Source organism: Pristiophorus japonicus, chromosome 8 (assembly GCF_044704955.1).
Source record: "Pristiophorus japonicus isolate sPriJap1 chromosome 8, sPriJap1.hap1, whole genome shotgun sequence".
Lineage (NCBI taxonomy): Eukaryota > Metazoa > Chordata > Chondrichthyes > Pristiophoridae > Pristiophorus > Pristiophorus japonicus.
Genome location: NC_091984.1, coordinates 225,408,599 through 225,434,340, shown reverse-complemented (window position 1 = coordinate 225,434,340; position 25,742 = coordinate 225,408,599). Strand labels below are relative to the sequence as shown.

The 25,742-nt window shown below is 47.8% G+C and overlaps 1 protein-coding gene across 1 annotated transcript in view; it reads left to right on the top strand.

The window, feature by feature from the left end:
* The first annotated feature begins 2,514 nt into the window (after positions 1-2,514).
* Positions 2,515-25,742, top strand: part of kctd10 (potassium channel tetramerization domain containing 10) — a 35,701-nt gene continuing 12,473 nt past the window's right edge. Inside the window, exons 1-4 of the mRNA XM_070888014.1 lie at positions 2,515-2,576; positions 9,202-9,415; positions 19,662-19,831; positions 24,664-24,750. Of these exons, the coding sequence (XP_070744115.1) occupies positions 2,574-2,576; positions 9,202-9,415; positions 19,662-19,831; positions 24,664-24,750 (474 nt within the window). The 5' untranslated portion in view covers positions 2,515-2,573. The remainder of the gene's footprint in view (positions 2,577-9,201; positions 9,416-19,661; positions 19,832-24,663; positions 24,751-25,742) is intronic.

Here is a 25,742-nt window from a genome sequence, read left to right as displayed (position 1 = left end):
AGTCCCCCCTTGGCGGACTCAGAGTTAAGGGACTCAGGGGCCTGTTCTCTCTCCCCTGAGGAGATTCATATTCTACAGTCCAGCCTCTAAAAGGTGCCAGTCTGTGCACAGTACTTGCCGGGTTTGAGTCCTGAGGATGAGTCATCCGCCTAGAGTCGCAGGTCGAGGTCATGAATGCCTGGCTCATGGTGATGGCCTTTTGCAGTGTGACTGTGGTAACCACAGATAGTAGCCTGTGAAGAAGGCCCTCGTGGCCGATTCAGATGACAAAGATATCCCGCAGTGCTTCGGTTAGGTGTTCGCCGAAATTACATGGTGCCGCCAGCCTCCTGAGGTCTGCGGCATATTTTGCTATTTCCTGGCCTTCGGTGGGTGTAAAACCGGTGTCTGGCTGTGAGGATGCTCTCTTTGGGCTTGATTTGTTCTTGGATCAGCGTTACAAGCTCATCGTACGTCTTGGTCGTTGTCTTCGCTGGTGCCAGCAAGTCCCTGACGAGGCCATAGACGGTGGGCCCACAACTGGTGAACAGGATAGCTCTGCGCTTATCAGCCAGTGTGGTCAGATCATTGCCTGCCAGGTCGTTTGCTGTGAAGAAATGGTCGAGCCTCTCCGCAAAGGCTTCCCCATCAGAGAACTGCTGCAACATACCAAAGTGAGCCATTTTCACGTAAAAATCCATAATCTCGTCGCCAATTGTTATGTCTTTAGATGCTCTGATAATGATTCCATGAGGCAACATATTGCACTTGAACTGTAGTGACCTTAGTCCGTTTAATATAACCCCAGAGCGAGGATACCACATGGTCGCCTCCCTTTTATACCTGGGTACCTGTGGTGTACAGGTGACCCCTGGGCCTCCACCAGTTGTGCCCTCTGGTGGTGCCAGCATAGTGTATACAGAGTGAACCTTGTTGATGGTATCTCCAGTAAACAAGTCTCCATCTTAGGCAACTGTACAGAGACTACACAGAGAGTGTACATATATAACAAGGTTCCCAATGGCAATTTGGGTTCTTTGTCTAAACCCTCCGTCAACCATTACACATACATTCTTATTTATACGTTTTGAAGGCCAATCCATTTGGATCCCTCTTATCTCATCCATCCCTGTCCTCCCTGGTGCAGCCTGTGCAACTCCGGGGATAACTCCCTGCTCTGGACAGCGCCTTTATCGTAGTAAAACAACCCAAGCAGCGTTATCAAAGATAATTTGGCACCGAGCCGCATAAAGAGACAGGATAGGTGACCAAAATCTCGGTCAAAAAGGTAGATTTTAAGGGATGACTTAAAGGAGAGAGAATTGGAGACATGGAGAAGGTTAGGAAGGGGATTCCTAAGGGAAGGTTAAAACTTTTAAAGGTTTTTAGTTCACCAATTCCCCAGTCTGGTTTCTCTGTGCAATACATCCTGAGCAGCCAAGAGAACAGGTGGACAGCCTGCTCTCCGGACTCTGTGAGTGCGGCTGTGTTCAGCTGCTAGGCAGATTGCAGCAAAGGACCGGGGATGCCTGTTTGATAATCCTTTTGTCCATATGGGGAAGCAGCAAGCCTCCAATTGACATCATAACGTGGCAACATTCGACACAATTAATGAGTATGTGGGCGAGTGGGGAATCCTGGACTTCACATGTCAGCTCTCAGCGCCACAGCGGGCTGCAGTTTCCATTCAATATCTTGCACCAGTGTGCCGCCCACTCAATGTGTTCTATTTATGCAGTGGGATTAGGGATGATTTTATTTAACGCAAATTTTTCTTTTTATAATTTCTCTTTAGTTTAAATAGATATTCTAGAGGGTACTTCAATATTCTCCATAATGTAACGTGAGCCTGCCTCTCAACTTTTGCTGACTTTTTTTTAAGGATTTGAATATATTTAAGGTGGAGATAGACAGATTTTTGAACGATAAGGGAGTCAAGGCTTATGGGCAGCGGGCGGGGAAGTGGAGTTGAGTCCATGATCAGATCAGCCATGATCTTATTGAATGGCGGAGCAGGCTCGAGGGGCCTGTTCCTCTTTCTTATGTTCTTATGTTCTAGGCACTACATTGGGCCATTAAGTCAAAGGCCCCAAGCTAGAGCTGTCTGCTCAACCAGCCGCTATCCAAACTGTTCCATCCTGAAATGGTACCTTAATTCCCATAACTGACTTCTAGTCTATGTCCTTTATACTAATTAACTTTAAATTATCTTCGCAAGCAGTTTTATTGAATGAATATTAGCATTAGAATACGGTTTATCGGTAACAATGGAGGAATCATAGATTGGGCCTTCATTGGCCAAGTCAAAGAAACATTAAACAAAATCAAAATCCTAACTTACAAACAACACACAACTAGCCTGGCAGGCAAGGCTTTGCTGTGCCACACCCCACCCCCACTATGTGGAATGTTATGCATCATCGCATCTAATCTAACTAAAAATACTTTGTCTCAAAACTCGAATATGTGGAAGGGACGGGTTTGCCGGTGACACCGAGCGGGGCGGAAGTGACGGGTTTGCCGGTGACACCGTGCGGGGCGGAAGCGGTCGGGAGTAGCCGGAAGCCCGCTGGGGGAGCTGCGCGGCGGGGTTGATGGTGAGACGGAAACTTGTGAAAGTTATTTTGTGTGTGGGTTTTAAAACATTAAATGGTCTGATTGTGAACGGAGCGGCGGCTGGCAGCGGGCGATCGCGGGCCCGCTGTCCTGTAAAACACACACAGTGTGGGGGGAGGGAGGGAGGCGGAGGCGGTCTCCGGGCCTCGGTCACCGGGCAACCGGGCACCAAACCTCCCCAACCCCCGGCCCCTAACCTCCCTCACCCCGGGCCGCACACCCCCCACCCCCTACCCCCTCACCATAACCTCCCCCCACCCCCTCACCATAACCTCCCCCCACCCCCTCACCATAACCTCCCCGGCCCCCCGAGCATCTGTTAATTAAAAGACAATCCGACATCTTCTGCCTGATTACCAGATTAATTGAATTCAGCTTCACCAGTCGGCCATGGTGGGATTTGAACCCGCGACCTCCGGGGTTCCCAGTCCAGCGCCATAATCATTCAGTGCCTTCGGCAGGAGAGGAGCGAAGGAAAGACTTGCATTTACATAGTGCCTTTCACCGCCACCGGGCGTCCCAAAGCGCTTTACAGCCCATGAAGCACTCTCCTCCCCCCCCCCCCCCCGGGAGTCTATAGTCACTCTTGTAATGTAAGAAACCTATTCCCAATGGGAAATCTTTTAATAGCCACCCGGTCCGGGTCATCGTCAAACCCCATCCAGCTCTCAACATTGGAACAAGAGAGAGGCGTGTTGATATTATCATAGAATGGTCACAGCACAGAAAGAGGCCATTTGGCCCGTCGAGCCCATGCCGGCTCTCGGCTAGTCCCACTCTCCCCCCCCCCCCCCCGCCCTTTCCCTGTGGCCCTGCAAATATATTTTCCTTCAGGTACTTATCCAATTCCCTTTTCAAAGCCACCATTGAGTCTGCCTCCACCACCCTGTCAGGCCGTGCAATCCAGATCCTAATCCCTCGCTGCAAAAACAAGTTTTTCTTTGCGTCCCCTCTAATATATAAAAATGTTAATTTAGATATAGATATATATATATATATATATATATAAACATAACTAACTATATAGATATATATAAATATGTATATAAAAATACACATCGGTTTTAGAAAGAGTAAGACTGATTGCCAGTCTGTGTTTATTTTGAAGTGCAACATTGTCAAAGTAGATTAATGTTTAAACCCAAATAAGTAAAATTATTGCACTTGTTCAGAGCCTGAGCATGTCATTGAAGCAGCTCAAATATCTTCAGTGAATTGAATGAAGGGATGGCTGTGTGCTGCAGTGTTCTGGTTTTAATATGAAGCCAGGCTTGCTTAGATGAGTGAAGCTTGACAGGTTTTGCAAAAAGAGCTTTGACAGGAAATAATGCTTGGGCTGATGAAGTGCAGCATAGTTAAATATAAGTTGCTGTATATGTTACTGGTAAAAATAGTTTGCATGTGTGTGCGGGCGAGAACTTGCCAAGGAGGAAGTTCAAAGTGTTAGTTGATTAAATAGGGCGAATAGTATAAATAAAGCAAATAGGACATGGAACAGAGGTGATTTGTTACAGAATTCAGACCTGCTCAGTGATACATTATATAAATGAGTATTAAATGATTTGCATATAGTCCACACTTGTAACGTCACACTTGCTGTCCTGCTTTCCAGACACACTTTGTTGATAACAGCAACAACTTGTATTTATAAAAATATCTTTAACATAAAACGTCCCAAGGTGCTTCAGAAGCGTGATTAACACACAAAAATTGACACTGAGCTACATAAGGAGAAATTAGGGCAGGTGATCAAAAGCTTGGTCAGAGATGGGTTTTAAGGAGCAATTTAAAGGAGAGAGAGAGACAGACAGAGAGGTTTAGGCAGTGAATTCCAGAGCTTGGGGCCTAGGCAACAGAAGGCATGGCCACCAATAGTTGAGTGATTATAATCAGGGATGCTCAAGAGGCCAGAATTAGAGGAGCGCAGATATCTCTGGTGGTTGTGGAACTGGAGCAGATTACAGAGCTAGGGAGGGACGAGGCCATGGAGGCATTTGAAAACAAGGATGAGAATTTTAAAATCGAGGCGTTGCTTAACCGGGCGCCAATGTAGCTCAGTGAGCACAGGGGTGATGGGTGAGTGGGACTTGGTGAGAGTTAGGACATGGGGCAGCTGAGTTTTGGACGACCTCAGGTTTATGTAGTTGTAAATGTATTCTGTGACTCCCCGTGGGGGTATACCAAGGGCCATTAATCAGGCTTCCACTCAACATGTGGATTATTTTTGGTGCATTTGGTCCAAAAGTCATTTTATTTAGGGGGGAGAGGATGGAGGAAAGGAATAAATGTTAACAGAGAGTTGGTTGCACTACAGCACGGCCCTAGGACCAGCAGCTCCTGCTTCGCTGCACCTCACGGCTGGGTTCAGCACCTCGGTTGCAGTGACGCAGCATTGATGGAAGCCTTGAGAGCAGGTTACTGAGCCGCGCCAGGCATCCTAGAATCCTAGAAATTAGCGGCACAGAAGGAGGCCATTCGGCCCATCATGTCTGTGCCGGCCGACAAACAGCTATCCAGCCTAATCCTACTTTCCAGCTCTAGGTCCATAGCCCTGTAGGTTACGGCACTTCAAGTGCGTATCCTAGTACTTTTTAAATGCGATGAGGGTTTCTGCCTCTACCACCCTTTCAGGCAGTGAGTTCCAGACCCACTGGGTGAAAAAAGATCTCATCTCCCCTCTAATCCTTCTATCAATTACTTTAAATCTACGCCCCCTGGTTATTGACCCCTCTGCTAAGAGAAATAGGTCCTTTCTATCCATTCTATCTAGGCCCCTCAGAATGTTATACACCTCAATAATGTCTTTCCTCAGCCTCCTCCATTACAAAGAAAACAGCCCCAATCTTTCTTCATACCTAAAATTTCCTGGCAACATCCTGGTATATCTCCTCTGCACCCCTTCTCATGCAATCGCGTCATTCCTGTAATGTGGTGACCAGAACAGGAAGCACGTGGAAGGATAATATGGTGGGGAACCTCAGCGAAGGGCCTTGGTTACGGTGCGAGACACCGGCCACGTTGAGAAAGAAGGATGTGAATTCCTGTAACACCTCTCGCATACTCGGGTTGTCCCAAAATGCTTCGCAACCAACGAATTGGATTTTGAAGTGTAACCAGTGTTGTGATGTAGGCAAACACAGCAGCCAATTTCACACACACAAAGATCCCATAAAAAGGCCAATGAGATAAGTGGTCAGTTAAGCTGCTTTTTTTTCCCCCCAGTGGTGTTGGTTCAGGGTAGGCCATGCCACTGGGAGATTTACTCTGCTCTTCAAATGGTGCTGTCCAGGCCCTGTGGGATGGTGTTGGAGGGCCCCGAGGGGGGGGGTTCGTGTTGGAGGGCCCGGGGGGGGAGGGAATCGTGTTGGAGGGCCCGGTGGGGGGGGGAATCGTGTTGGAGGGCCCGGTGGGGGGGGGAATCGTGTTGGAGGGCCCGGGGGGGGGGGATCGTGTTGGAGTGCCTGGAGTGGGGGGTCGGGTTGGAGGGCCTGGGGAAGGGGGGGGGGTCGTGTTGGAGGGCCTGAGCCCAAGGGGGGGGTGGGGTCATGTTGGAGGGCCTGGGGTGGATCGGTATCCAAGGTACTGGGGGATGGGGGAGATCGGTATCCGGGGGACTGGGGTGGATCAGTATTTGGGGCTGTGGACTGTGTTTTGAGGGCTGGGATTACGAAGGATGGCTCCTGCATAGGTTTGCCAGATGTGACTGACAGAAAGAAAGAAAGAAAGAACTTGCATTTCTATAGCACCATTGACAATCTCGGGAGGTCCCGGAGCTGTAACAAGTTGTGATGCCGGCACCGTTGCAATAGGAAACGGTTCGTGTGAGCCTGCTGCTTCATGATGCCGCCCTGTTTTCTATTGTGTTGTGACTTCCGCAACTAACAGTCTCAGAAACAAAAGTCTTCATTGCTCACATCCTCGTGGAAAGCCAGATTGCAGTCGGGCTCGCATGGAGGTTGTCGGCGAGTTAAACGTTTCAGTGGTTCTGCACAGAATACTATAGGCAGAAAGGAGACCATCCTGAGCACCCGGGATTTGCCAATGAGCTTGGTGCTGCTTTATCCCACTCACCTAATTGTAGACCCTGTGCTCAATCAGCGGCTGATTTGGATCAGTTAAGAACATAAGAATTAGGAGCACGAGCAGGCCATACAGCCCCTCGACCCTGCTCCGTTATTCAATGAGATCATGGCTGATCTACCTCAAGTCCACTTTCCCGCCCGATCCCCATATCCCTGGATTCCCTTAATATTTTGAATATACTCAACAACTGAGCCTCCACAGCCCTCTGGGGGAAAAAAAATTCCAAAGATAATTTAAATGGAGAAAAATTGCAAACTGCTGCAGTAGAGAGAGACCTGGGGGTCCTTGTGCATGAAACACAAAAAGTTAGTATGCAGGTACAGCAAGTGATCAGGAAGGCAAATGGAATGCTGGCCTTTATTGCAAGGGGGATAGAGTATAAAAGCAGAGAAGTCCTGCTACAACTGTACGGGGGGGGTATTGGTGAGGCCACACCTGGAGTACTGCATACAGTTTTGGTCTCCGTATTTAAGGAGGGATATACTTGCATTGGAGGCTGTTCAGAGAAGGTTCACTAGGTTGATTCCGAAGATGAGGGGGTTGACTTATAAGGATGGACTGAGTAGGTTAGACCTATACACATTGGAGTTCAGAAGAATGAGAGGTGATTTTATTGAAACTTATAAGATAATGAGGGGGCTCGACAAGGTGGATGCAGAGAGGATATTTCCACTTAAAGGGGAAACTAAAACTAGGTGACATAGTCTTTGAATAAGGAGGCGCTCATTTAAAACTGAGATGAGGAGAGATTTCTTAGGGTTATAAATCTATGGAATTCTCTACCCCAGAGAGTTGTGGTGGCTGGGTCATTGAATATATTTAAGGTGGAGATGGACAGATTTTTGAGCGATAAGGGAGTAAAGGGTTATGGGGAGCGGGTAGGGAAGTGGAGCTGAGTCCATGATCAGATCAGCCATGATCTTATTAAATGGTGGAGCGGGCTCGAGGGGTCAAATGGCCGACTCCTGTTCCTATTTCTTATGTTCTTATTCACCACCCTCTGAGTGAAGAAATTTCTCCTCATCTCAGTCCTAAATGGCCAATCCCTTATTCTGAGACTGTGACCACTGGTTCGAGACTCCCCAGCCAGAGGAAACATCCTCCCTGCATCTACTCTGTCAAGCCCCCTAAGAATTTTAGGCACTTGAGCACATAAATCTAGACTGACACACCAGTGCAGTGCTGAGGGATACTGCACTGTCGGAGGTGCCGTTAAACCGAGGCCCCGTCTGCCCTCTCAGGTGGACGTAAAAGATCCTAGAGCACGATGATCTTTCATTCTTCTAAACGCTCGGGAATATAGACCTAGTCTATTCAATCTCTCGTCATGGGACAATCCCCTTATTGCAGGAATCGGCCGAGTGAACCTACGTTACACTCCCTCCGAGGCAATTTGGCTGGTTGGATTTGCAAGATAGTGTCGCTGTTACCCGCAGATTGGGCATCCGGTGCCCTTTACTGCTCACTAAACCCGATGTGAATAAAGGCGCCCTTATTGGAATCCCTCACTTGTTTAGAAGGGATGTGGACAGTGTTTTTAAATCAGTTTTGTTAGACCACAAGGTGTGTCATGCTGGTCTGTTAGTACGCTTTGTACTATACTTGTGTGTTCCCCCAACTTTGGCCTCTTGTCCATCTCTTTCCCCACCTCCCCGCGCCCCCTCCCCCTTCGGCCCTCCATTGGCGGTCGTGCCTTCAGCTATCTGGGCTCGAAGCTCTGGAATTCCCTCCCTAAACTGCTCTCTCCTCCTTTGACACTGCTTAAAACCTAACCCTGTGGCCAACCTGTCCTAACGTCTCTTTGACTCAATGTCATTTTTTTGTCCAATTGTGCTCCTGTGAAGAGCCTTGGGGCATTGTTTACCACATTAAACGGGCGCTCTATAAATGCGAGTTGTTCAGGAACTAGTTACTGCTACTTGCGTTCAAACCCCTGTTCTGATCAGTGTCCTCGTGCTCCCAGGTACCTTGTATGTCAGGTCGTGGCTCTGGGTGGCACTCTCGCCTCCGAGTCAAAAGGTTGTGGGTTCAAGCCCCACTCCAGGCACTTGAGCACAAAAATCTAGGCTGGGACTTGCAGTACAGTGCTGAGGGAGCGCTGCACTGTCGGAGGTGCCGTCTTTCGGATGAGACGTTAAACCGAGGCCTCGTCTGCTCTCTCAGGTGGACATAAAAGATCCCATGGCACTATTTCGAAGAAGAGCAGAGGAGTTATCCCCGGTGTCCTGGGCCAATATTTATCCCTCAATCGATGTAACAAAAACAGATTATCCGGTCATTATCACATTGCTGTTTGTGGGAGCTTGCTGTGCGCAAATTGGCGTTTCCCACATTACAACAGTGACTACACTCCAAAATTACTTCATTGGCCGCAAAGAGCTTTGGGCCGCCCTGAGGTTGTGAAAGGCGCTATATAAATGCAAGTCTTTCTTTTTTCAATCTGAAATCACAGACAAAGAAGCCTCCTGCAATTATAGGGGCAAGTCTTTCTTTTTCCTAACCAAACACTGCTGCCTCCCGCAGGACGAGAGAATGTCCGGAGAAAGCGCGGTGAGTCCGGTGCCGGCAGCGTCGACCCGCACCACCTCCTTCAAAGGGGCGAGCCCGAGCTCCAAGTACGTCAAGCTGAACGTGGGCGGTGCCCTGTACTACACCACCATGCAGACCCTGACCAAGCAGGACACCATGCTCAAGGCCATGTTCAGTGGCAGGATGGAGGTGCTGACAGACAGCGAAGGTAAGTCGAGCTCTCCACTCAGCCGCCCCGCCGCACCACCCTGCCGGCCAAGTTAAGCCGTCACTTGGGTACGTCCTGTTTTGGCATTGAGGCGCAGGGAAAGACTGAGCAGGCTCGGGCCTCTTTGCTCTCGGAAACAGAAGACTGAGAGGCAATGTTGTAAGATTAGGATCACAGGTCACACACGGATACCCAACGGGTCTGGGGAGTTATGAGGCATTTTAGTTAAAGGAGCGGTAGTTCAAATATAGTCAAACACAACGCACAGTCAGGATAGACATATGACCATGACAAGGAGCTGGTATTGGTCCCGATCAGACAGACGGCTGGTGCCACCAATAGCTCTTCTCTGCACCGTCTGCCCTGAAACGCCTTCTAGGTCTTTTATTCTCTCGTTGGGGGTGGGCCTGGTGTAAGATATGGACAGGACCATTTAACCTATAAGGACTCTTCCCAAACCAGGGTGCCCAATGGCTCGTCGAGTTCTTTGTCTGACCTCTCGGGTGAAACCCTCCGCTTCACCTGCCTTTCCTGTTTATACTTTCTGAAGGCCCACCTCTCCTGTCCTTATCCTCCCCAGGCTGGAGTCAGACAGGCCATTAGAAACATAGAAAATAGGTGCAGGAGTCGGCCATTCAGCCCTTTGAGCCTGCACCGCCGTTCAATGAGTCCATTCTTGGCCTTCAGATGTTTGGAGCTGCCTGTTATCAGTTATTTATGTTCCCGCTGTTCAAGTTGCTCTAGCTATTGTACCACGGAATGACTCCTTCGATTCTAACACCAGTCTGAGGAGACCTTTTTGGTCTCCGGTTATTTCCCCCAAGTCACGATTTCTTGCGACGTCCCCTGTAAGGCCGCACTGCTTCCCCCACTGCGCGGCACGTTCACATGTCTGCACCTGCGCGGTATCTACGGTATAAAAACCGCTGAGATGCCCGCGCGGGACCTTGCAGATGTGCGTCCGTGCAGCGTAGCGGGAACGTTGCTGAGGGGGCGACCCAAATGATGGTCTTTAGGAGAAGGATTGATAATGCAGATGTGGAGATAATGTTTCCACTTGTGGGGGGAGGCCAGAACAAGGGCTATAAATATACGATGGTCACTAATCAATCCAGTAGGGAGCATAACCAGAGGCCATCAGTATAAGATAGTCACCAAGCAATCCAATAGTTAATTCACGGACGCACCGACATCAGAAAAAACACCTTGACTCAGTGGTGAGAATGTGGAACTCGCTACCACAGGGAGTGGTTGAATCGAATAGCATAGATGCATTTAAGGGGATGCTCAAAAAGCACATGAGGGAGAAGGGAATAGAAGCAAATGCTGATAGTTAGATGAAGTAAGGTGGGAGGATTCTCGCGTGGACCACTTGGGCCAAATGGGCAGCTTCCGCTGTTAATCCGATGTGGAAGAAGTTAATTTCTGCTCGGAGTGATGATGGCCGACTGCAAAAGGACCGGCGAGCCATTTTAATTTTGGAACCTAGAAACAGGAGGGGGCCATTTAGCCCCTCGGGACCTGTTCTGCCGTTCAATGAGATCATGGCTGAATCTGGTACATGGACAGCAGCTAGCAAGCAGGTATTGTCACCGGGCTGCAAACCTATCGAATATCGCACTGCTGACAGAAGCAGGCTGTCGTTGGTCTGTCTACAAATGCAAACAGCCCAGAACCCATTGTAGCTGATGTGTAGCAGATGTAGAACCTTCTCACGGGTGAAATGTCACCAAGGCAACAATCCAACTTTTAAATAAACAATTTGGGAGCACAAAAGTCTTAACTTAAAAAAAAACACAAATCCCCAATAGACATCCCCAGTGCAGCTGCTAACATAGTGATGCTGCTCTGTCCCAAATGGTGCTCGGTTTGACTCGATGTTTGCACTAAGGTGTCTGACCTGGAGTAGGGTTGCCACGGGCATTGTGCATTATTCAAACCTGCTTACCGTTTATTAATAAATAAATAGCAGCGAAAGAGGGGGGGGTAGAAGGCAGGTGAGAGAGGAGGGAAGAGGGCGTGCGAGAGAGTGGGACAAGAGTAGAGGGCGGGAGAGAGAGCGCGGGGGGGTGGGAAGAGGGGGAGAGAGAGAGAGAGAGAGAGAGAGAGAGAGAGAGAGGGGGCAGACGAGAGAAAGAGAGGGAGAGAGAGGGAGTGAGTGGGGGGGAGAGGGCGGGCACAAGAGAAAGAGAGAGAAAGGGGTGTGGGGGGGGGGGGGGAAGAGGACAGGGGAAAGAGTGGGTGGTTGAGCGAGTGGGGAGGGGGGGGGAAGAGGAAGGGGGTGGGCGAGAGAGAGGGAGCGGAGCAGGACCTGCTTCACTTGTGTGTTGAGATTTGTTGTCAGTGATATTTATGGTCGTAATCAGTAGAATAATCTTGCAGCCGTAGCTTGGTAATGATTTGGAATGGATATCTTGCCTTATTTGTGCATAAATTTTATAGTCTGCGATCTCCCATTGCATTTCTGCAATAAATTCCTTGGATCCCAGCCCCGTGCGATTTACATAAGCCACTTGGCCTGTTTTCCCTGTTGCTGTGACAGAGAATACCAAATCCCGAGATTTGCATGCTTTGAATATTTGACTAAGAAAATAATGTTGACCCTTCCAAAAGTGGTGTAAGACACTGACTGACTAGATCACAGCAATCCAGTAAAGGCCGGATTGGAGCTGTGTACCAGTGTGCTTCAAGGCTGCCATTGAATTAAGGGTCGCTGATGTTTTAAACTACTGTCAGCTGTGGCTCAGTGGGCAGCACCCTCGCCTCTTGTGTCAGGAGGTAGTGTGTTCAAGTTCCACTCCAGAGTCTTGAGCACATAAATCTAGGCTGACGCTCCAGTGCAGCGCTGAGGTGCCGTCTTTCGAATGAGACATCTGCCTTCTCGGGTAAAAGATCCCATGGCACTATTTCGAGGAAGAGCAGGGGAATTATCCCAGGTGTCCTGGCCAATATTTATCCCTCAATCAACATAACAAAAGCAGATTATCTCGTCGTTTTCGCATTGCTGTTTGTGGGAGCTTGCTGTGCGCAAATTGGCTGCCGTGTTTCCCACATTACAACAGTGACTACACTCCAAAAGTACTTCATTGGCTGCAAAGTGATTTAGGACGTCCGGTGGCCGTGAAAGGAGCTGTAGAAATGGGAGGCTTTATTTTTTAAGTCTTTAAAGTTTAAAAAAAAAAGTATGTGGGTTAAGGAGTCTGGTTTGAATTGCGGAGCTGGCCACTCATGTTTACATCCTATTGAGCAACTGGATTTCCCGACCCATAACCGGCACCCCACTGAACACTGAATGTGAGCCTGTGTCACTGACTCCTGACTCCCTTGGTCGATGGTACCTGAAAGCTAAATGATCGATATTTTTGTAAAGACTAGCTGCCCAGAACATCTGCCGACCGATCGTCAACTGGAAGCGTGACCCCCACCTTCCTCTCTCTGCAAACGCTGCCTGACCTGCCGAGTGTTTGCGCCATTTTCTGATTTTTGTTCCGACCCGACTGTCCCGACACAAGTCCCTGGACCGGTAAAAGGACTGTTTTCTGGCCTCAGCAGCACGCTTTATTGACCTCACCGCGGGCGATTCAAACTAGTGGCATCGTTCAGTGCCTTGTGCCAATGTCAGGCTGCCAGTAATTTACCCGCGCAGAGAATGGGCGTGCTGGTCTGACCGGTGTCCGGGCGTGAAATAGAGACCCCCACACAGCAACACCAAAAGCAAAATACTGCAGATGCTGGAAATCTGAAATCTGAACAGAAAGTGCTGGAAATACTCATCACGTCGGGCAGCATCTGTGGAGAGAGAAACACAGTTAACGTTTCAGGTCGATGACCTCGCATCAGAACTGGAAAACTCAACAATTTCAGATCATAACCACTGCCCTTATTTTTTCGTGCTGATGATTCTACCATTTCCATTTCCACCTCCTCGGGACCCATCTGTTGTTTCTTTACTTGTTCCATTACCATCTCCATGCGCCATGCACCATCATCCCTTTTGTCTCTAATCTCTCCTGCTTTCCACCCTATCGCAGACCTTCCCTTTTTGTTCTTTCCTCCCTTTCCCAAGCTCTGCGCTTGCTTAAAACCGGTTACATCTCGAGGGCTAGACTTTGGCACATCATTGCCTATTTAGCGCCCATATAAGCAGTGAGATGCAGGCTGTCGCCCACATTTGCTAAAAAGTAGAAACCAGCACCCGATTATCGCCCATTTATTGCCAGCCCAACTTTCGGCACACGTGAATGTGCTGCATCGCCCGGCCTGATTTTTTAAAAAAAATGACGTCATCTGCATGCAAGGCCGAGAATAGCGCTGAAAATGGAAACTTGCGCCCGATTATCGCCGACCGCTACTTTCAGCATATCGCCCAAAATTCGCCGAAATGATCACTGGCCGAAAAAGTCGCTGAAAAAAAGCTGCGCTCACCTGACCTTAAGTCGGCAGTACTCGGCACTTCGGATGCCATTTTGTAACTCGGAGGATCTGTACTAAAAGGCTGCTTCAAGTGGTTGTGAGGAGAATCAATTTGTGAATGATTTTAAGGGCCTTTTTGATCATGCCAATCATCTAATTACATTTGTATCTGTTGACAACAAATTAAGGGCATTTATAATGATGGGGCCTGTAATTTCTCAACCAGTATTGATCACTAATCACATGCTGCAGAATAGAGATGGGAGAAGGTATATTGAAGAGCATTATGTGCCCAATCAAAGAGATGGCATACTGCTGAGGAGGAGGAGATGTTGCACCTAACGCATTTACAGGGATAAGCAATCATATCTGAACTTGTCCGATAACACTTGCGTCAGGAGGGTGCGCTTCTGAAAGGAGGTCATCAGTGAGATATGCCAGCTCATCAAGGGGGATCTGCAGCCTACCAGCACCATCAGGACTGCACTGCCCGTTGAGGTTAATAAGGTTACTGCAGCACTTTCCTTCTACGCATTGGGCTCCTTTCAGACCTCGGCTGGTGAAATTTGCGGTATCTCTCAGCACGCCACACAATGCTGCATTCGACAGGTGACTGAAGCCCTTTACGCACGCAGGATGGACTTTATAAACTTCCATATGGCCAGGGAGGCACAGACTGAGAGGGCTTTGGGTTTCTCGCGCATAGCAAACTTCTCCAAGGTGCAGGGAGCAACAGGCTGTACACACATCTTTACAGGATGCAGAGGTGTTTCAGAACCGAAAGGGATTCCACTCCCTGAATGTGCAGCTCGTTGTCGACCACAAGCAAATAATCATGGCAGTAAATGCAAATTTCCCAGGCAGCTTCCATGATGAGTACATCTTGCGTGAGAGACTGTTTAAGAGTCAGCCACAAGGCCACGGTTGGATGCTGGGGGATAAAGGATATGGCCTTGCCAGCTGGCTCATGACCCTCCTGCGTCAGCCCCAGACGGAGGCCGAGAAGCGTTACAATGAAAGCCATATAGGCACACGCAATGTCGTCGAAAAGACAATTGGAGTGCTTGAGCAGCGCTTCAAGTGCCTGGACCACTCTGGAGGCAACCTACAATACCATCCTGTGCAGATCGCTGAGTTCATTGTAGTGTGCTGCATGTTGCATGACCTGCTATCAGGAGAGGACAACAATTGCCAGATGGGACCGCTGGTCTACCTCAGGAGAGAGGGGAGGAGGGGGATGACCAGGACCTCTGGGAGGTCAATCAGCCTGGCTGAACTCATGCCCCCCCCCCCCCCCCCCCCCTCGCAAGACTGGAAAAGCCCCGTGGGGTAGTTACGCAGCTGCAAAACCCTTGTGTCAGCAGCTCATAACTGAACGCTTTGCGTGAACTTACATTGGTGACAGTTACTGTTGCGTAACATTTCCTTCTGCCCGGACTGGCCATTGTTTCTAACCCTTGTATTGATGTTTTACCGTACATTATTAGAAGACATTTCAGGATAATTGTAAAGTTAAATAAAAATGTTTAATAATTAAAGAGAAATTTGAAAATTTTTAGAACAAACATATATAACATCCTCTGCCCCCCTCCCCCCACCAAAACCCCAAACTGTCGTCAACATTTTTAACACAACAATAATATCTCAACACCCTCCCACCATCACCAACAGTGAACATTGAACAAAAAAATATTTTTAACAAGAACTAAGACCTATATACAGCACCCCCCGCCATCCTACCTGCGGCCCTGCTTCCCTCCTGAACCTTGCCCCCCCCCCTTGTAGGAAGCCCCCATTTAACTCCCCGAGGAGTGGGACCAAGATGTCTTGCAGCTGGGGACCTCAAGGCCTGCTGCTGCTGGCAGGGGTGACGTCGGCAGAATTTCCTCAGAAGACATCCGAGTCAGAAGGAAGTTCTCCTGTTTAAAAGCCCTGTCAAAAACCCCATCTCCGAAGTTTTCAGCCACCTGTCCCAATCTCTCTCTCCCTTGCACCTATCTGTAAAACCGTGGGAATTTTTTTTCCCATTGAAGGTGCTATGTAAAAGCACGTTGTTACGTGACTGGCCAACAGTGATACCCACTGAGTGGGAATACAATACAGGAAAACGCAAAAGAACTAGCTTTTATACCATGCCCATCACATCCTCATGATGTTCCAAAACGCTTACAGTTACTTCATTACTTTTGAAGTGCAGTTACTGTCGCTGTGTGAGCAAACCGTGCAGCTAATCTTGGCACAGCAAGGATCCACAAACAGCAAATTAGGTAATTGACCAATGAATCTGTTTTGGTGATGTTAGTTGAGGGATCACTATTGTTCTGGTTATTGGGAGTGCTGTCTCTTTCAGATTATCACCCATGGTATCTTTTACGTTGTTGACCTAAACAGGCAGATGAGGCATCGATTTAACTTCTCGGCATCTCTGACGTTGTAGTACTCCCTCAGTGCTGCATTTGATTGCATTACTTCACATTGGCCCTGAAATTCCGTTCGACCTCTTCCCGCGGGGAAACGACCTTTTAAAAAAAAAAACCAAAAAGATACTCACTTACCTGCTGCTGCTGCGACTGTCCGAACTTCCGATCCTGAGGCCTCTGGTGACTGCGTGTCGTAGTGCGTGCACGTGGGGACGTGCACAGGCCGGGATCTAGTGACAGCAGCCAATCAGGTACAGTATAGTTTCTCATTCATAGCAATAGGAGTTCAGTAAGTAGGGAATTCCTATTGCTATTAATGAGAAACCCCCTTCCCCTCCACCCCCAAACACTTAAAAACCAATAAAAAATAGAAAATAAAGTACACAATTAACATGCACTTAAATTAAAGTTGTTATATAAAAAAATAGTTTTACGACTTAAAATAATTTTTTTATTAACACTTAAAATAAACTTACCGTAGTGGGGAGGGTTTTTAAACAAAAAGTGTTTTTATAACTTTATTTTTTATTTGTATGTGTATTTTTAATCACTAGCACCTGTAAAAGTAGGCTATACCTCTACTTTTTCAAGCGCAGGATTTTAAAGGACATTGGCAGGGCAAGATATTCCTAAATATCGGAAATCCTGCCCCTGCAAGTGTCCTCGCTCCTGAGATGTGGCCATCTGTCAAGACCAAAAACTTGACAGATCGGAAATGTTGGTCTTCAGCGCATGCGTATTGCGCGTTGGAAACCGGCTATTCCGATGCCTTCCCGGGTCCGTGGGAACTTCTTACGGACCCAGGACATTGGAATTTCAGGGCCATTATGTTGTTTCTGGAGTGTGAAATTGTGCTTTTTACATGCTAGAAAACAGAAACTTCTTTGTAAATTGAAACAATTCTATAATCCAAAATGACGCTGTCATTATCTGGAGAAATTTGTACTTCTGTTTTCTTAATGCTGGCACCAGCTATTAAGACTCTTTTGCCTTCTCATCAAACTTTAGCCACCAACTCCTCATCATAGGCAGTCCCTCGGAATGGAGGAAGACTTGCTTTCACTCTAAAAATGAGTCCTTAGGTGGCTGAACAGTCCAATACGGGAGCCACAGTCCCTGTCAGAGGCAGTCGTTGAGGGAAAGGGTGGGTGGGGCTGGTTTGCCGCATGCTCTTTCCGCTGCCTGCGCTTGGTTTCTGCTAGACTATATACTAGACTAAGTATATAATAGCAGGCTTAACTTCAGTTGTGTTTTGTTTGGGAGAGTTCCCTGAAGTGCCTCACTATTAATTGCCCATCAAACCTATCTTTATGACTTATGCGAGCACCTTGTCTTCCAATGCCTCAAATGTAAATATGTAAAAATGTAAACCCTGCAAGGACTCATTTCATCCAACCCAGCTACCTCCTTCAGTCTTGTATTCCCTCAAATCCTTTGACTAGCCTGGATTCTGTCTTTCTCGCCCTGCCCTTCATTCCATCATTGGAGGCCAAGGCCTCAGTTGTCTCCTCTGTACTGTTTAACACATGTTTCTCTGAATGTCAGAAATATCCCTTATCTTCAGTAAATTTTAGTCAGCTGATTTTGACAAATTTCGTAGACGAACTGTTAAATCCAGTTGCTACTGATGATGTACTGAATATTGAAGAAAAATTTGCATGCTAACTGTGCTGAATCAAATGCTTTTGAGATATTCACTGGCCAAAACTGATCAAATTCCGGAGATGAGGAGGTTGACATGAAGATAGGTTGAGTAGATTGGGCCTATAATTATTGGAGTTCAGAAGAATGTGAGGTGATCTTATCGAAACATATAAGATAATGAGGGGGCTCGATAAGGTGGATACAGAGAGGATATTTCCACTCATAGGGGGAAACTAAAACTAGGGAGTATAGTCTCAGAATAAGCCCCATTTAAAACTGAGATGAGGAGGAATTTTGTCTGAGGTTTCTAAATCTATGGAATTCTCTGCCTCAGAGAGCTGTGGAGGCTGGGTCATTGAATATATTTAAGGCAGAGATAGACAGATTTTTGAGCGATAAGGGAATAAAAGGTTATGGGGAGCGGGCAGGGGAAGTGGAGCTGAGTCCATGATCAGATCAGCCATGATCTTATTAAATGGCGGAGCAGGCTCGAGGGGCCAAATGGCTACTCCTGATCCTATTATGTTTTTAGAACGTTAAGATTTCAAATCAGTCCTGTTCAGTGCTCGACTTCCCCATCTGCAGTGCCTCTACTTTCCTCCTGGGGGCAGTGCCGAGTACAGTCACCTCTAATGGCTCAATACCGCCACCCGTAGGAACTTTGGTGGTAATGCAACTGTAAAAATAAATAAATAAATAAATAAATTGTACCCATATACAGCTCTCAATATCAGTCGTATCTGCTAAGCAGGAACCAGTGCTGCTCCTGTCAGGAGGGAGAGGCAGTCTATGCTAGTGTCGCACAGCCCCCTAATGACTGATTTGAGAGTTGCATTGGGAACAGGTTTCCTCTTCAGGAAGAAAGCAAGCAGCACTGACAAAAGAAAAGGTAATGAAAGCTAAGATGAAAAGGTCTCTAGCTGAGTTGAGTGCTCTCAACTCTACAGGTAACTTCTTCAAATAACTGCAATGGAAACGCACTGACCTGGCTCTCGCTGTGGAAACATTACAGTCTGTTTAAAGGCCTGGCAAACAATTGCTTAAACGCTAATTATCTAGGTCTTGTTGATTAAAGAAAAACTTTCACGACCACCGGATGTCTCAAAGTGCTTTACAGCCAATTAAGTACTTTTGGAGTGTAGTCGCTGTTGTAAAGTGGGAAACACGGCAGCCAAGTTGCGCACAGCAAGCTTCCCACAAACAGCATTGTGATAATGACCAGATAATCTGGGGGGGGGGGGGGGGGCGGGTGGGTTTATGATGTTTTGAAGGATAAGTAACTTTCCTGCTCTTCTTTGAAATACTGCCATGGGATCTTGTGGGTTTTTGTGCTCAAGTCCCTGGAGCGGGACTTGAAGCCACACCCTGCTGACTCAGAGGTGAGAGTGCTGCCCACTGAGCCACAGCTGACACTAGAAGGAACCCTCGGCCAAAACATTAAGCTTTCTGTTTCAGATACCGACTGGCCTGATGTGCAATACTGGCCTTTTCTGCTTTGCTAGCCTTGGCGGGTTTCCTCTGGCCCAGCAGTTGTGCGGCCCGTAACGTTGACACAGGCCGGGCAGCCGGTGTATCCGTTTCTGCAAGGATCGCATCTGCAGAGATCATCCAGTCACACCTCTCTCATGCCCCCACGGACAGAGAAGACAGCAACATTGATTTTAATGCATCTACATGGTGGGGGGGTGGGGAGCGGGGAGGGGGAAAGAGAGTGTCAAAGGTTGAGGCTACAGCTGGGATAAGAACCTAAATGTCTTCCATTTTTGCAGGCTGGATCCTAATTGACCGCTGTGGGAAGCACTTTGGTGCGGTCCTGAACTACCTGCGTGACGGGGCTGTGCCCCTCCCGGAGAGTAACCGCGTGATCGAGGAGCTGCTCGCCGAGGCCAAGTACTACTTGGTACAGGGACTGGTGGAAGAGTGCCAAGTTGCCCTTCAGGTATCAAGCTTCGCCGAGCATGACATTACTATATAAGCCGCTTTAAAAGACTTGCATTTAAAGAAAGACTTGGATTTATATAGCGCCTTTCGCAACTGCCAGACGCCCCAAAGCGCTTTACAGCCAATGAAGTACTTTTGGAGTGTGGTCACTGTTGTCGTGTGGGCTACCCCCAAAGCACTTCCTGCCAGGGACTGCAGACTCACAAGATAGGTTTGGGTGAGAGCTGGTCAGCCTTTTTGATGCCCAAAACATTCCTGTTCAGTGCTCAACTTCCCCATCTGTTAGCTTCCTAAACGATTCCAGTGGCCTTGCTTCAGTTATAAAGGGTATTGATACAGTAAATAGAGAGAAGCTGTTTCCAATGGCCGGGGGGGAGTCGGTAACCAGAGGATACGGATATAAGATCATTGGCAAAAGAACGAGGGGAAATGAGGCAAAAAAAAAAATGGCGCAGCATGTTATGATGATCTGGAATGCACTGCCTGAAAGGGCGGTGGAAGCAGATTTAATAGTAACTTTCAAAAGAGAATTGGACAATTACTTGAAAAGGAAAAATTGCAGGGCTATGAGGAAAGAGCAGGGGGAGTGGGATTAATTGGATTGCTCTTTCGAAGAGCTGGCACAGGCACGATGGGCCGAATGGCCTCCTGTTCTGTACGATTCTATCTACTGTTCCTGGCATCCTCTTCCAGCTTTGTGTAAGGAAATGTTTCCTGATTTCTGCCTTAAACTTGCACTTTAGAACCCTGCAGCCATGTTCCCTTGTCCTCCGACCCGGATATATCTGAGCATGTTCTGATTTCCCCTCTCGCTCCCATCAATGGCCTTGTACACCTCTATTGGGTCTTCTCTGAATCCTCCCTTTTTGAGGCTGAAGAGCCTGAGCTTATCAAGTTGTAGCCCACATCGCCTCTGAGGCTGGAGACCAGTCCTGATGCTCTGCTCCAGGCTGCCTTCAATTCCTGGATGTCCCCTAATGTCGCAGTGAGCAGAGCCGTACCTCGTACCCTCGCTCCGTGAATCCGGAGGTCCAGAAAGCTTTTGATTAAAATCTCATGAAATCCTGCCACAAATGTTTAGGCAGTGGGCATCCTAGATTAAAACTTGGAGGTGGGTAAGGAATTGGCTAAAAGAGAAGAAGCAGTGCTGGCTGATGTACTGAATGGAGTACCCCAGAAATCGATGCTGGGGCTGCTACAATTTTTACTTTACATAAGGAAATTCAATTCAGAAACTTAAAGGCAATTAATCACGTTAGCAAATCGTACTAATGTGCCAGCCGTGGCTCAGTGGGTAGCACTCTCGCCTCTGAGTCAGAAGGTTGTAGGTTCAAGTCCCACTCCAGGGACTTGAGCCTTAAATCTAGGCTGACATTTTGAGGGCGTACTGCACTGTGGGAGGTACCGTCTTTCGTTGAGATGTTAAACCGAGGCCCCGTCTGCTCTGAGGCGGATGTAAAGGATCCCGCGACACTATTTCAAAGAAGAGCAGGGGAGTTATCCCCAATATTTATCCCTCAATCAACATCACAAAAAAAACACATTATCTGGTCATTATCACATTGCTGTTTGTGGGAGCTTGCTTTGCGCAAATTGGCTGCCACATTTCCCACATTACAACAGTGACCACACTCCAAAAGTACTTCATTGGCTGTAAAGCGCTTTGCGACATCCGGTGGTTGTGAAAGGCACTATATAAATGCAAGTCTTTCTTTTACTAAATGGATGGGGGAGACACCAACATTTGCAAGTTTGCAAAATATGGCAGCTGAAAATGAATACAATGCAGGGCATAGAAACTTTGGATAAGAAGCAGGCCATTCAGCCCCTCGAGCCTGTTCAGCCATTCTATCCGATCATGGCTTATTTTCACCTCCTCTCCCTTCACCCGTCTTTGATCCCTATCCCTTGAACTCTTGCCTAACAAAAATCTATCATTCTCCGTCTCTCAAATTTCACTTGACCCCAGCATCCACAGCCTTCTGGAGATGAGCGTTCCAGAATTCCGCTAACCTGTATGTGAGGAAGTGCTTCCTGATTTCACTCTTGATGGTCTAGCTTTCATTTTAAGATGTGTCTTATTCTGGATTTATCCACCAGAGGAAATAGTTACATAAGAAATATAAGAATTAGGAGCAGGAGTCGGCCATTCGGCCCCTCAAGCCTGCTCCGTCATCAGTAAGATCCTGACTGATTGTTTGCCTCAACGCCACTTTCCTGCACTGTCCCATATCCCTTGATTTCCCTGAGTGCCTCCCAAAAATCTATCTATCTCAGTCTAATCCCTTTCAAAAGATCTCAATTAGATCACCCCTCAACCATCCAAACTCAAGGGAATACAAGCCAAGTTTATGCAGCCTGTCCCACATAATTTAAACCTTTAAGCCTCAATATTCACCCTGGTAAATTTGAATTGTACTCTGGACGAAGAAATGGGGCAACATACTTAATGATGTCTAGCTGTCTAAAGGAGAAGCTGAAGGAGATCTGGGAATGATCGTAAACCCAATACTTAATGTACCCAGTCACTGCAGTCAACAAGAGAGTACATTTATGTTGCACTTTAAACTTAAAGAAACATCCTAAGAAACATAGAAAATAGGTGCAGGAGTAGGCCATTCGGCCCTTCGAGCCTGCACCATCATTCAATAAGATCATGGCTGATCATTCCCTCCGTACCTCTTTCCTGCTTTCTCTCCATACCCTTTGATCACTTTAGCCGTAAGGGCCACATCTAACTCCCTCTTGAATACATCCAATGAACAACTCTCTGCGGTAAGGAATTCCACAGGTTAACAACTCTCTGAGTGAAGAAGTTTCTCCTCATCTCAGTCCTAAATGGCCTACCCCTTATCCTAAGACTGTGTCCCCTGGTTCTGGACTTCCCCAACATCGGGAACATCCTTCCCGCATCTAACCTGTCCAGTCCCGTCAGAATCTTATACGTTTCTATGAGATCCCCTCTCCCCCCTTCTAAACTCCAGTGAATACAGTCCCAGTCGATCCTGTCTCTCCTCATATGTCAGTCCCGCCATCCCGCGAATCAGTCTGATGAACCTTCGCTGCACTCCCTCAAAAGCAAGAACGTCCTTCCTCAGATTAGGAGACCAAAACTGAACACACTATTCCAGGTGAGGCCTCACCAAGACCCTGCACAGCTGCAGTAAGACCTCCCTGCTCCTATACTCAAATCCCCTAGCTATGAAGGCCAACATACCATTTGCCTTCTTCACCGCCTGCTGAATCTGCATGCCTACTTTCAATGACTGATGTACCCAGGTCTCGTTGCACCTCCCCATTTCCTAATCTGCCGCCATTCAGATAATATTCTGCCTTCGTGTTTTTGCCACCAAAGTGGATAACCTCACATTTATCCACATTATACTGCATCTGCCATGCATTTGCCCACTCACCTAGCCTGTCCAAGTCACCCTGCAGCCTCTTAGCGTCCCCCTCACAGCTCACACCGCCACCCAGTTTAGTGTCATCTGCAAACTTGGAGATAAGGCACTTCACAAACGGGCATAAGAACAACAGGCGCCAAGCCACAAACCAAGAGATCAGGAGAGGTGATCAAAAGCTTGGTTGAAGAGATGGGTTTTGAGAAAGTCTTTAAAAGTGGAGAGGAAAGTGGAAAGATTTAGGGAGGGAATTGCAGGAAATGGGACCGTTGCGGCTGAGCCAGAGGAATAGAATGGGATATTTGGGAGAGGATGTAGGGCTGGAGACGATTGCAGAGACAGGGTGGGGCAGGGCCAAGGAGGGCTTTCTAAATGGGTTGGGAGTGAAGAGCCAGTGTAGATCAGCAAGGATGGGACTGACTGATGAGCGGAAGTTAGTAAAGGACGGGTGTTGAGGTTTTGGGCAATTAAGAATTTATGGAAGATGAAAGTGTAGAAGTCAAGAATAAGGGTTTCAGCGGCGGAGGGATTGCAGTGGGGACGAAGGTGGGTACTGATGTGATGGGTTGGATTTGAGGGCTGCAGTGCAGCTCAGCGTTGAACAGAATTCCAATATTGCGAATGGTCCGGTTTAGGCAGTGGCTGGAGACAGGGATGGAGACGGTGTCGAGGGAGTGGAGTTTGTGACAATGCTCCTCTAGATTGTTAGATTGGTGAAGCACAGATCTGAGGTCTTCACTCTGAATTTGTAGAGCGCGCTGGTCACGTTGCTCCGTGGCTACTACGTTCTGATTGCTGAGATACATGGGCATTGTGCATGCCCTGGAAATGACCCAGTCAAGGGCCACTGGCTTTATGAGGAAAGGTTAGACAAGCTTCATCCTTTTAGCTTCGAAAGGAGGCAAGTCAGAGGGACCCTTAGAGGTACATAAACTGTGAAGTGGAATGGGAACTGTGAATGCAGAGCACTATTTCGAGGTAAATCACAACTCTGGGGCATGAACACACGGGTACAGACTAACAAAAGGCAAGTTCGACACCGATGTTCGGAAGCATTTTGTCTCCCGAGTGATTAACACCCAGAATGATCCCCAAGGAGGGCAGCGGAGAAGAAAGCTGTGACATCATTCGACCTGCAGTTGGATACTGTGATGGAAGAACCAAAGGTTTCTATAGTAACATGAGCTAAATGCGCTGAGTGGCCTCCCTCGTCGTTGCTCGACTTTGATTGCCTTTACAACGTAAAAATGAATCGCCCACAATTACGTAGACCTGTTTCGTTGCCACAACTTTTAATCCCTTTTTATTTTTAACACGGTTCCTTATAACTGCTCTTGGAAATCGTGCTCTATAAAGTGAGCTGTGCTTTCGATGGTTCCTTTTAATGTTTGATTTGCAATGTTTTGAGGTACTTGTGCTTGTTTTACAGCAGAAGGAAACCTACGAGCCTTTCTGCAAAGTTCCTGTGATCACATCAAACAAGGAGGAGCAGCGATTGATAGCAACATCGAACAAGGTTCGAGCAATGGGGATGGGCACCATGGGCCGGGAGGGAAGGGGGAGGTGCACAGTGAGTGTCGCTGGCTTGTGGGACATGTTATCACTTGTGGCGCTTCCCCTCCCCCCCAATGCGTGTTTTTCCTTTCACGGTTCAAGATTAGACACGCAAGTCCATCTTTTTCTCTATCCAGTGTCAGTATTGAGTCACCCCCAGGTCACGACGTGGCAAAGCAGAGCTCTGTGTAGAGCAGTGTGCCGCAGCCAATTTTACAAGAGCGTCCATTGCAGCACCAATCTTTCCGATTCCCATCCCTAACCAAAGGCTGGCATTGCCAACTTGTGCCAATCTCTGTCCTGTTCCGTGGCATTTACCCACTTCCTCTAGCACCTGGATTAAGACCGCCTGGATTTAAGAACATAAGAAATAGCAGCAGGAGTAGGCCATTTGGCCCCTCGAGACTGCTCCGCGATTGAATAAGATCATGGCTGATCCGATCATGGACTCAGCTCCACTTCCCTGCCCGCTCCCCATAACCCTTTATTCCCTTATCGCTCAAAAATCTGTCTCTCTCCGCCTTAAATATATTCAATGACCCAGCCTCCACAGCTCTCTGGGGCAGAGAATTCCATAGATTTACAACCCTCAGAGAAGAAATTTCTTCTCATCTCAGTTTTAAATGGACAGCCTCTTGTTCCAAGACTATGCGCCCTAGTTTTAGTTTCCCCTATGAGTGGAAATATCCTCTCTGCATCCACCTTGTTGAGCCCCCTCATTATCTTACAAGTTTCAATAAGATCACCTCTCATTCTTCTGAACTCCAATGTGTATAGGCCCAACTTTTTCTCATAAGCCAACCCCCTCATCCCCGGTATCAACCGAGTGAACCTTCTCTGAACAGCCTCTAATGCAAGTATAGCCTTCCTTAAAGTTGTTTCACACTAGCTCCTTACTGCCACCAGAGGTAGAGAAGGAGATCCTATTGTGACCTAACCAGTGTGAAGTAGGAC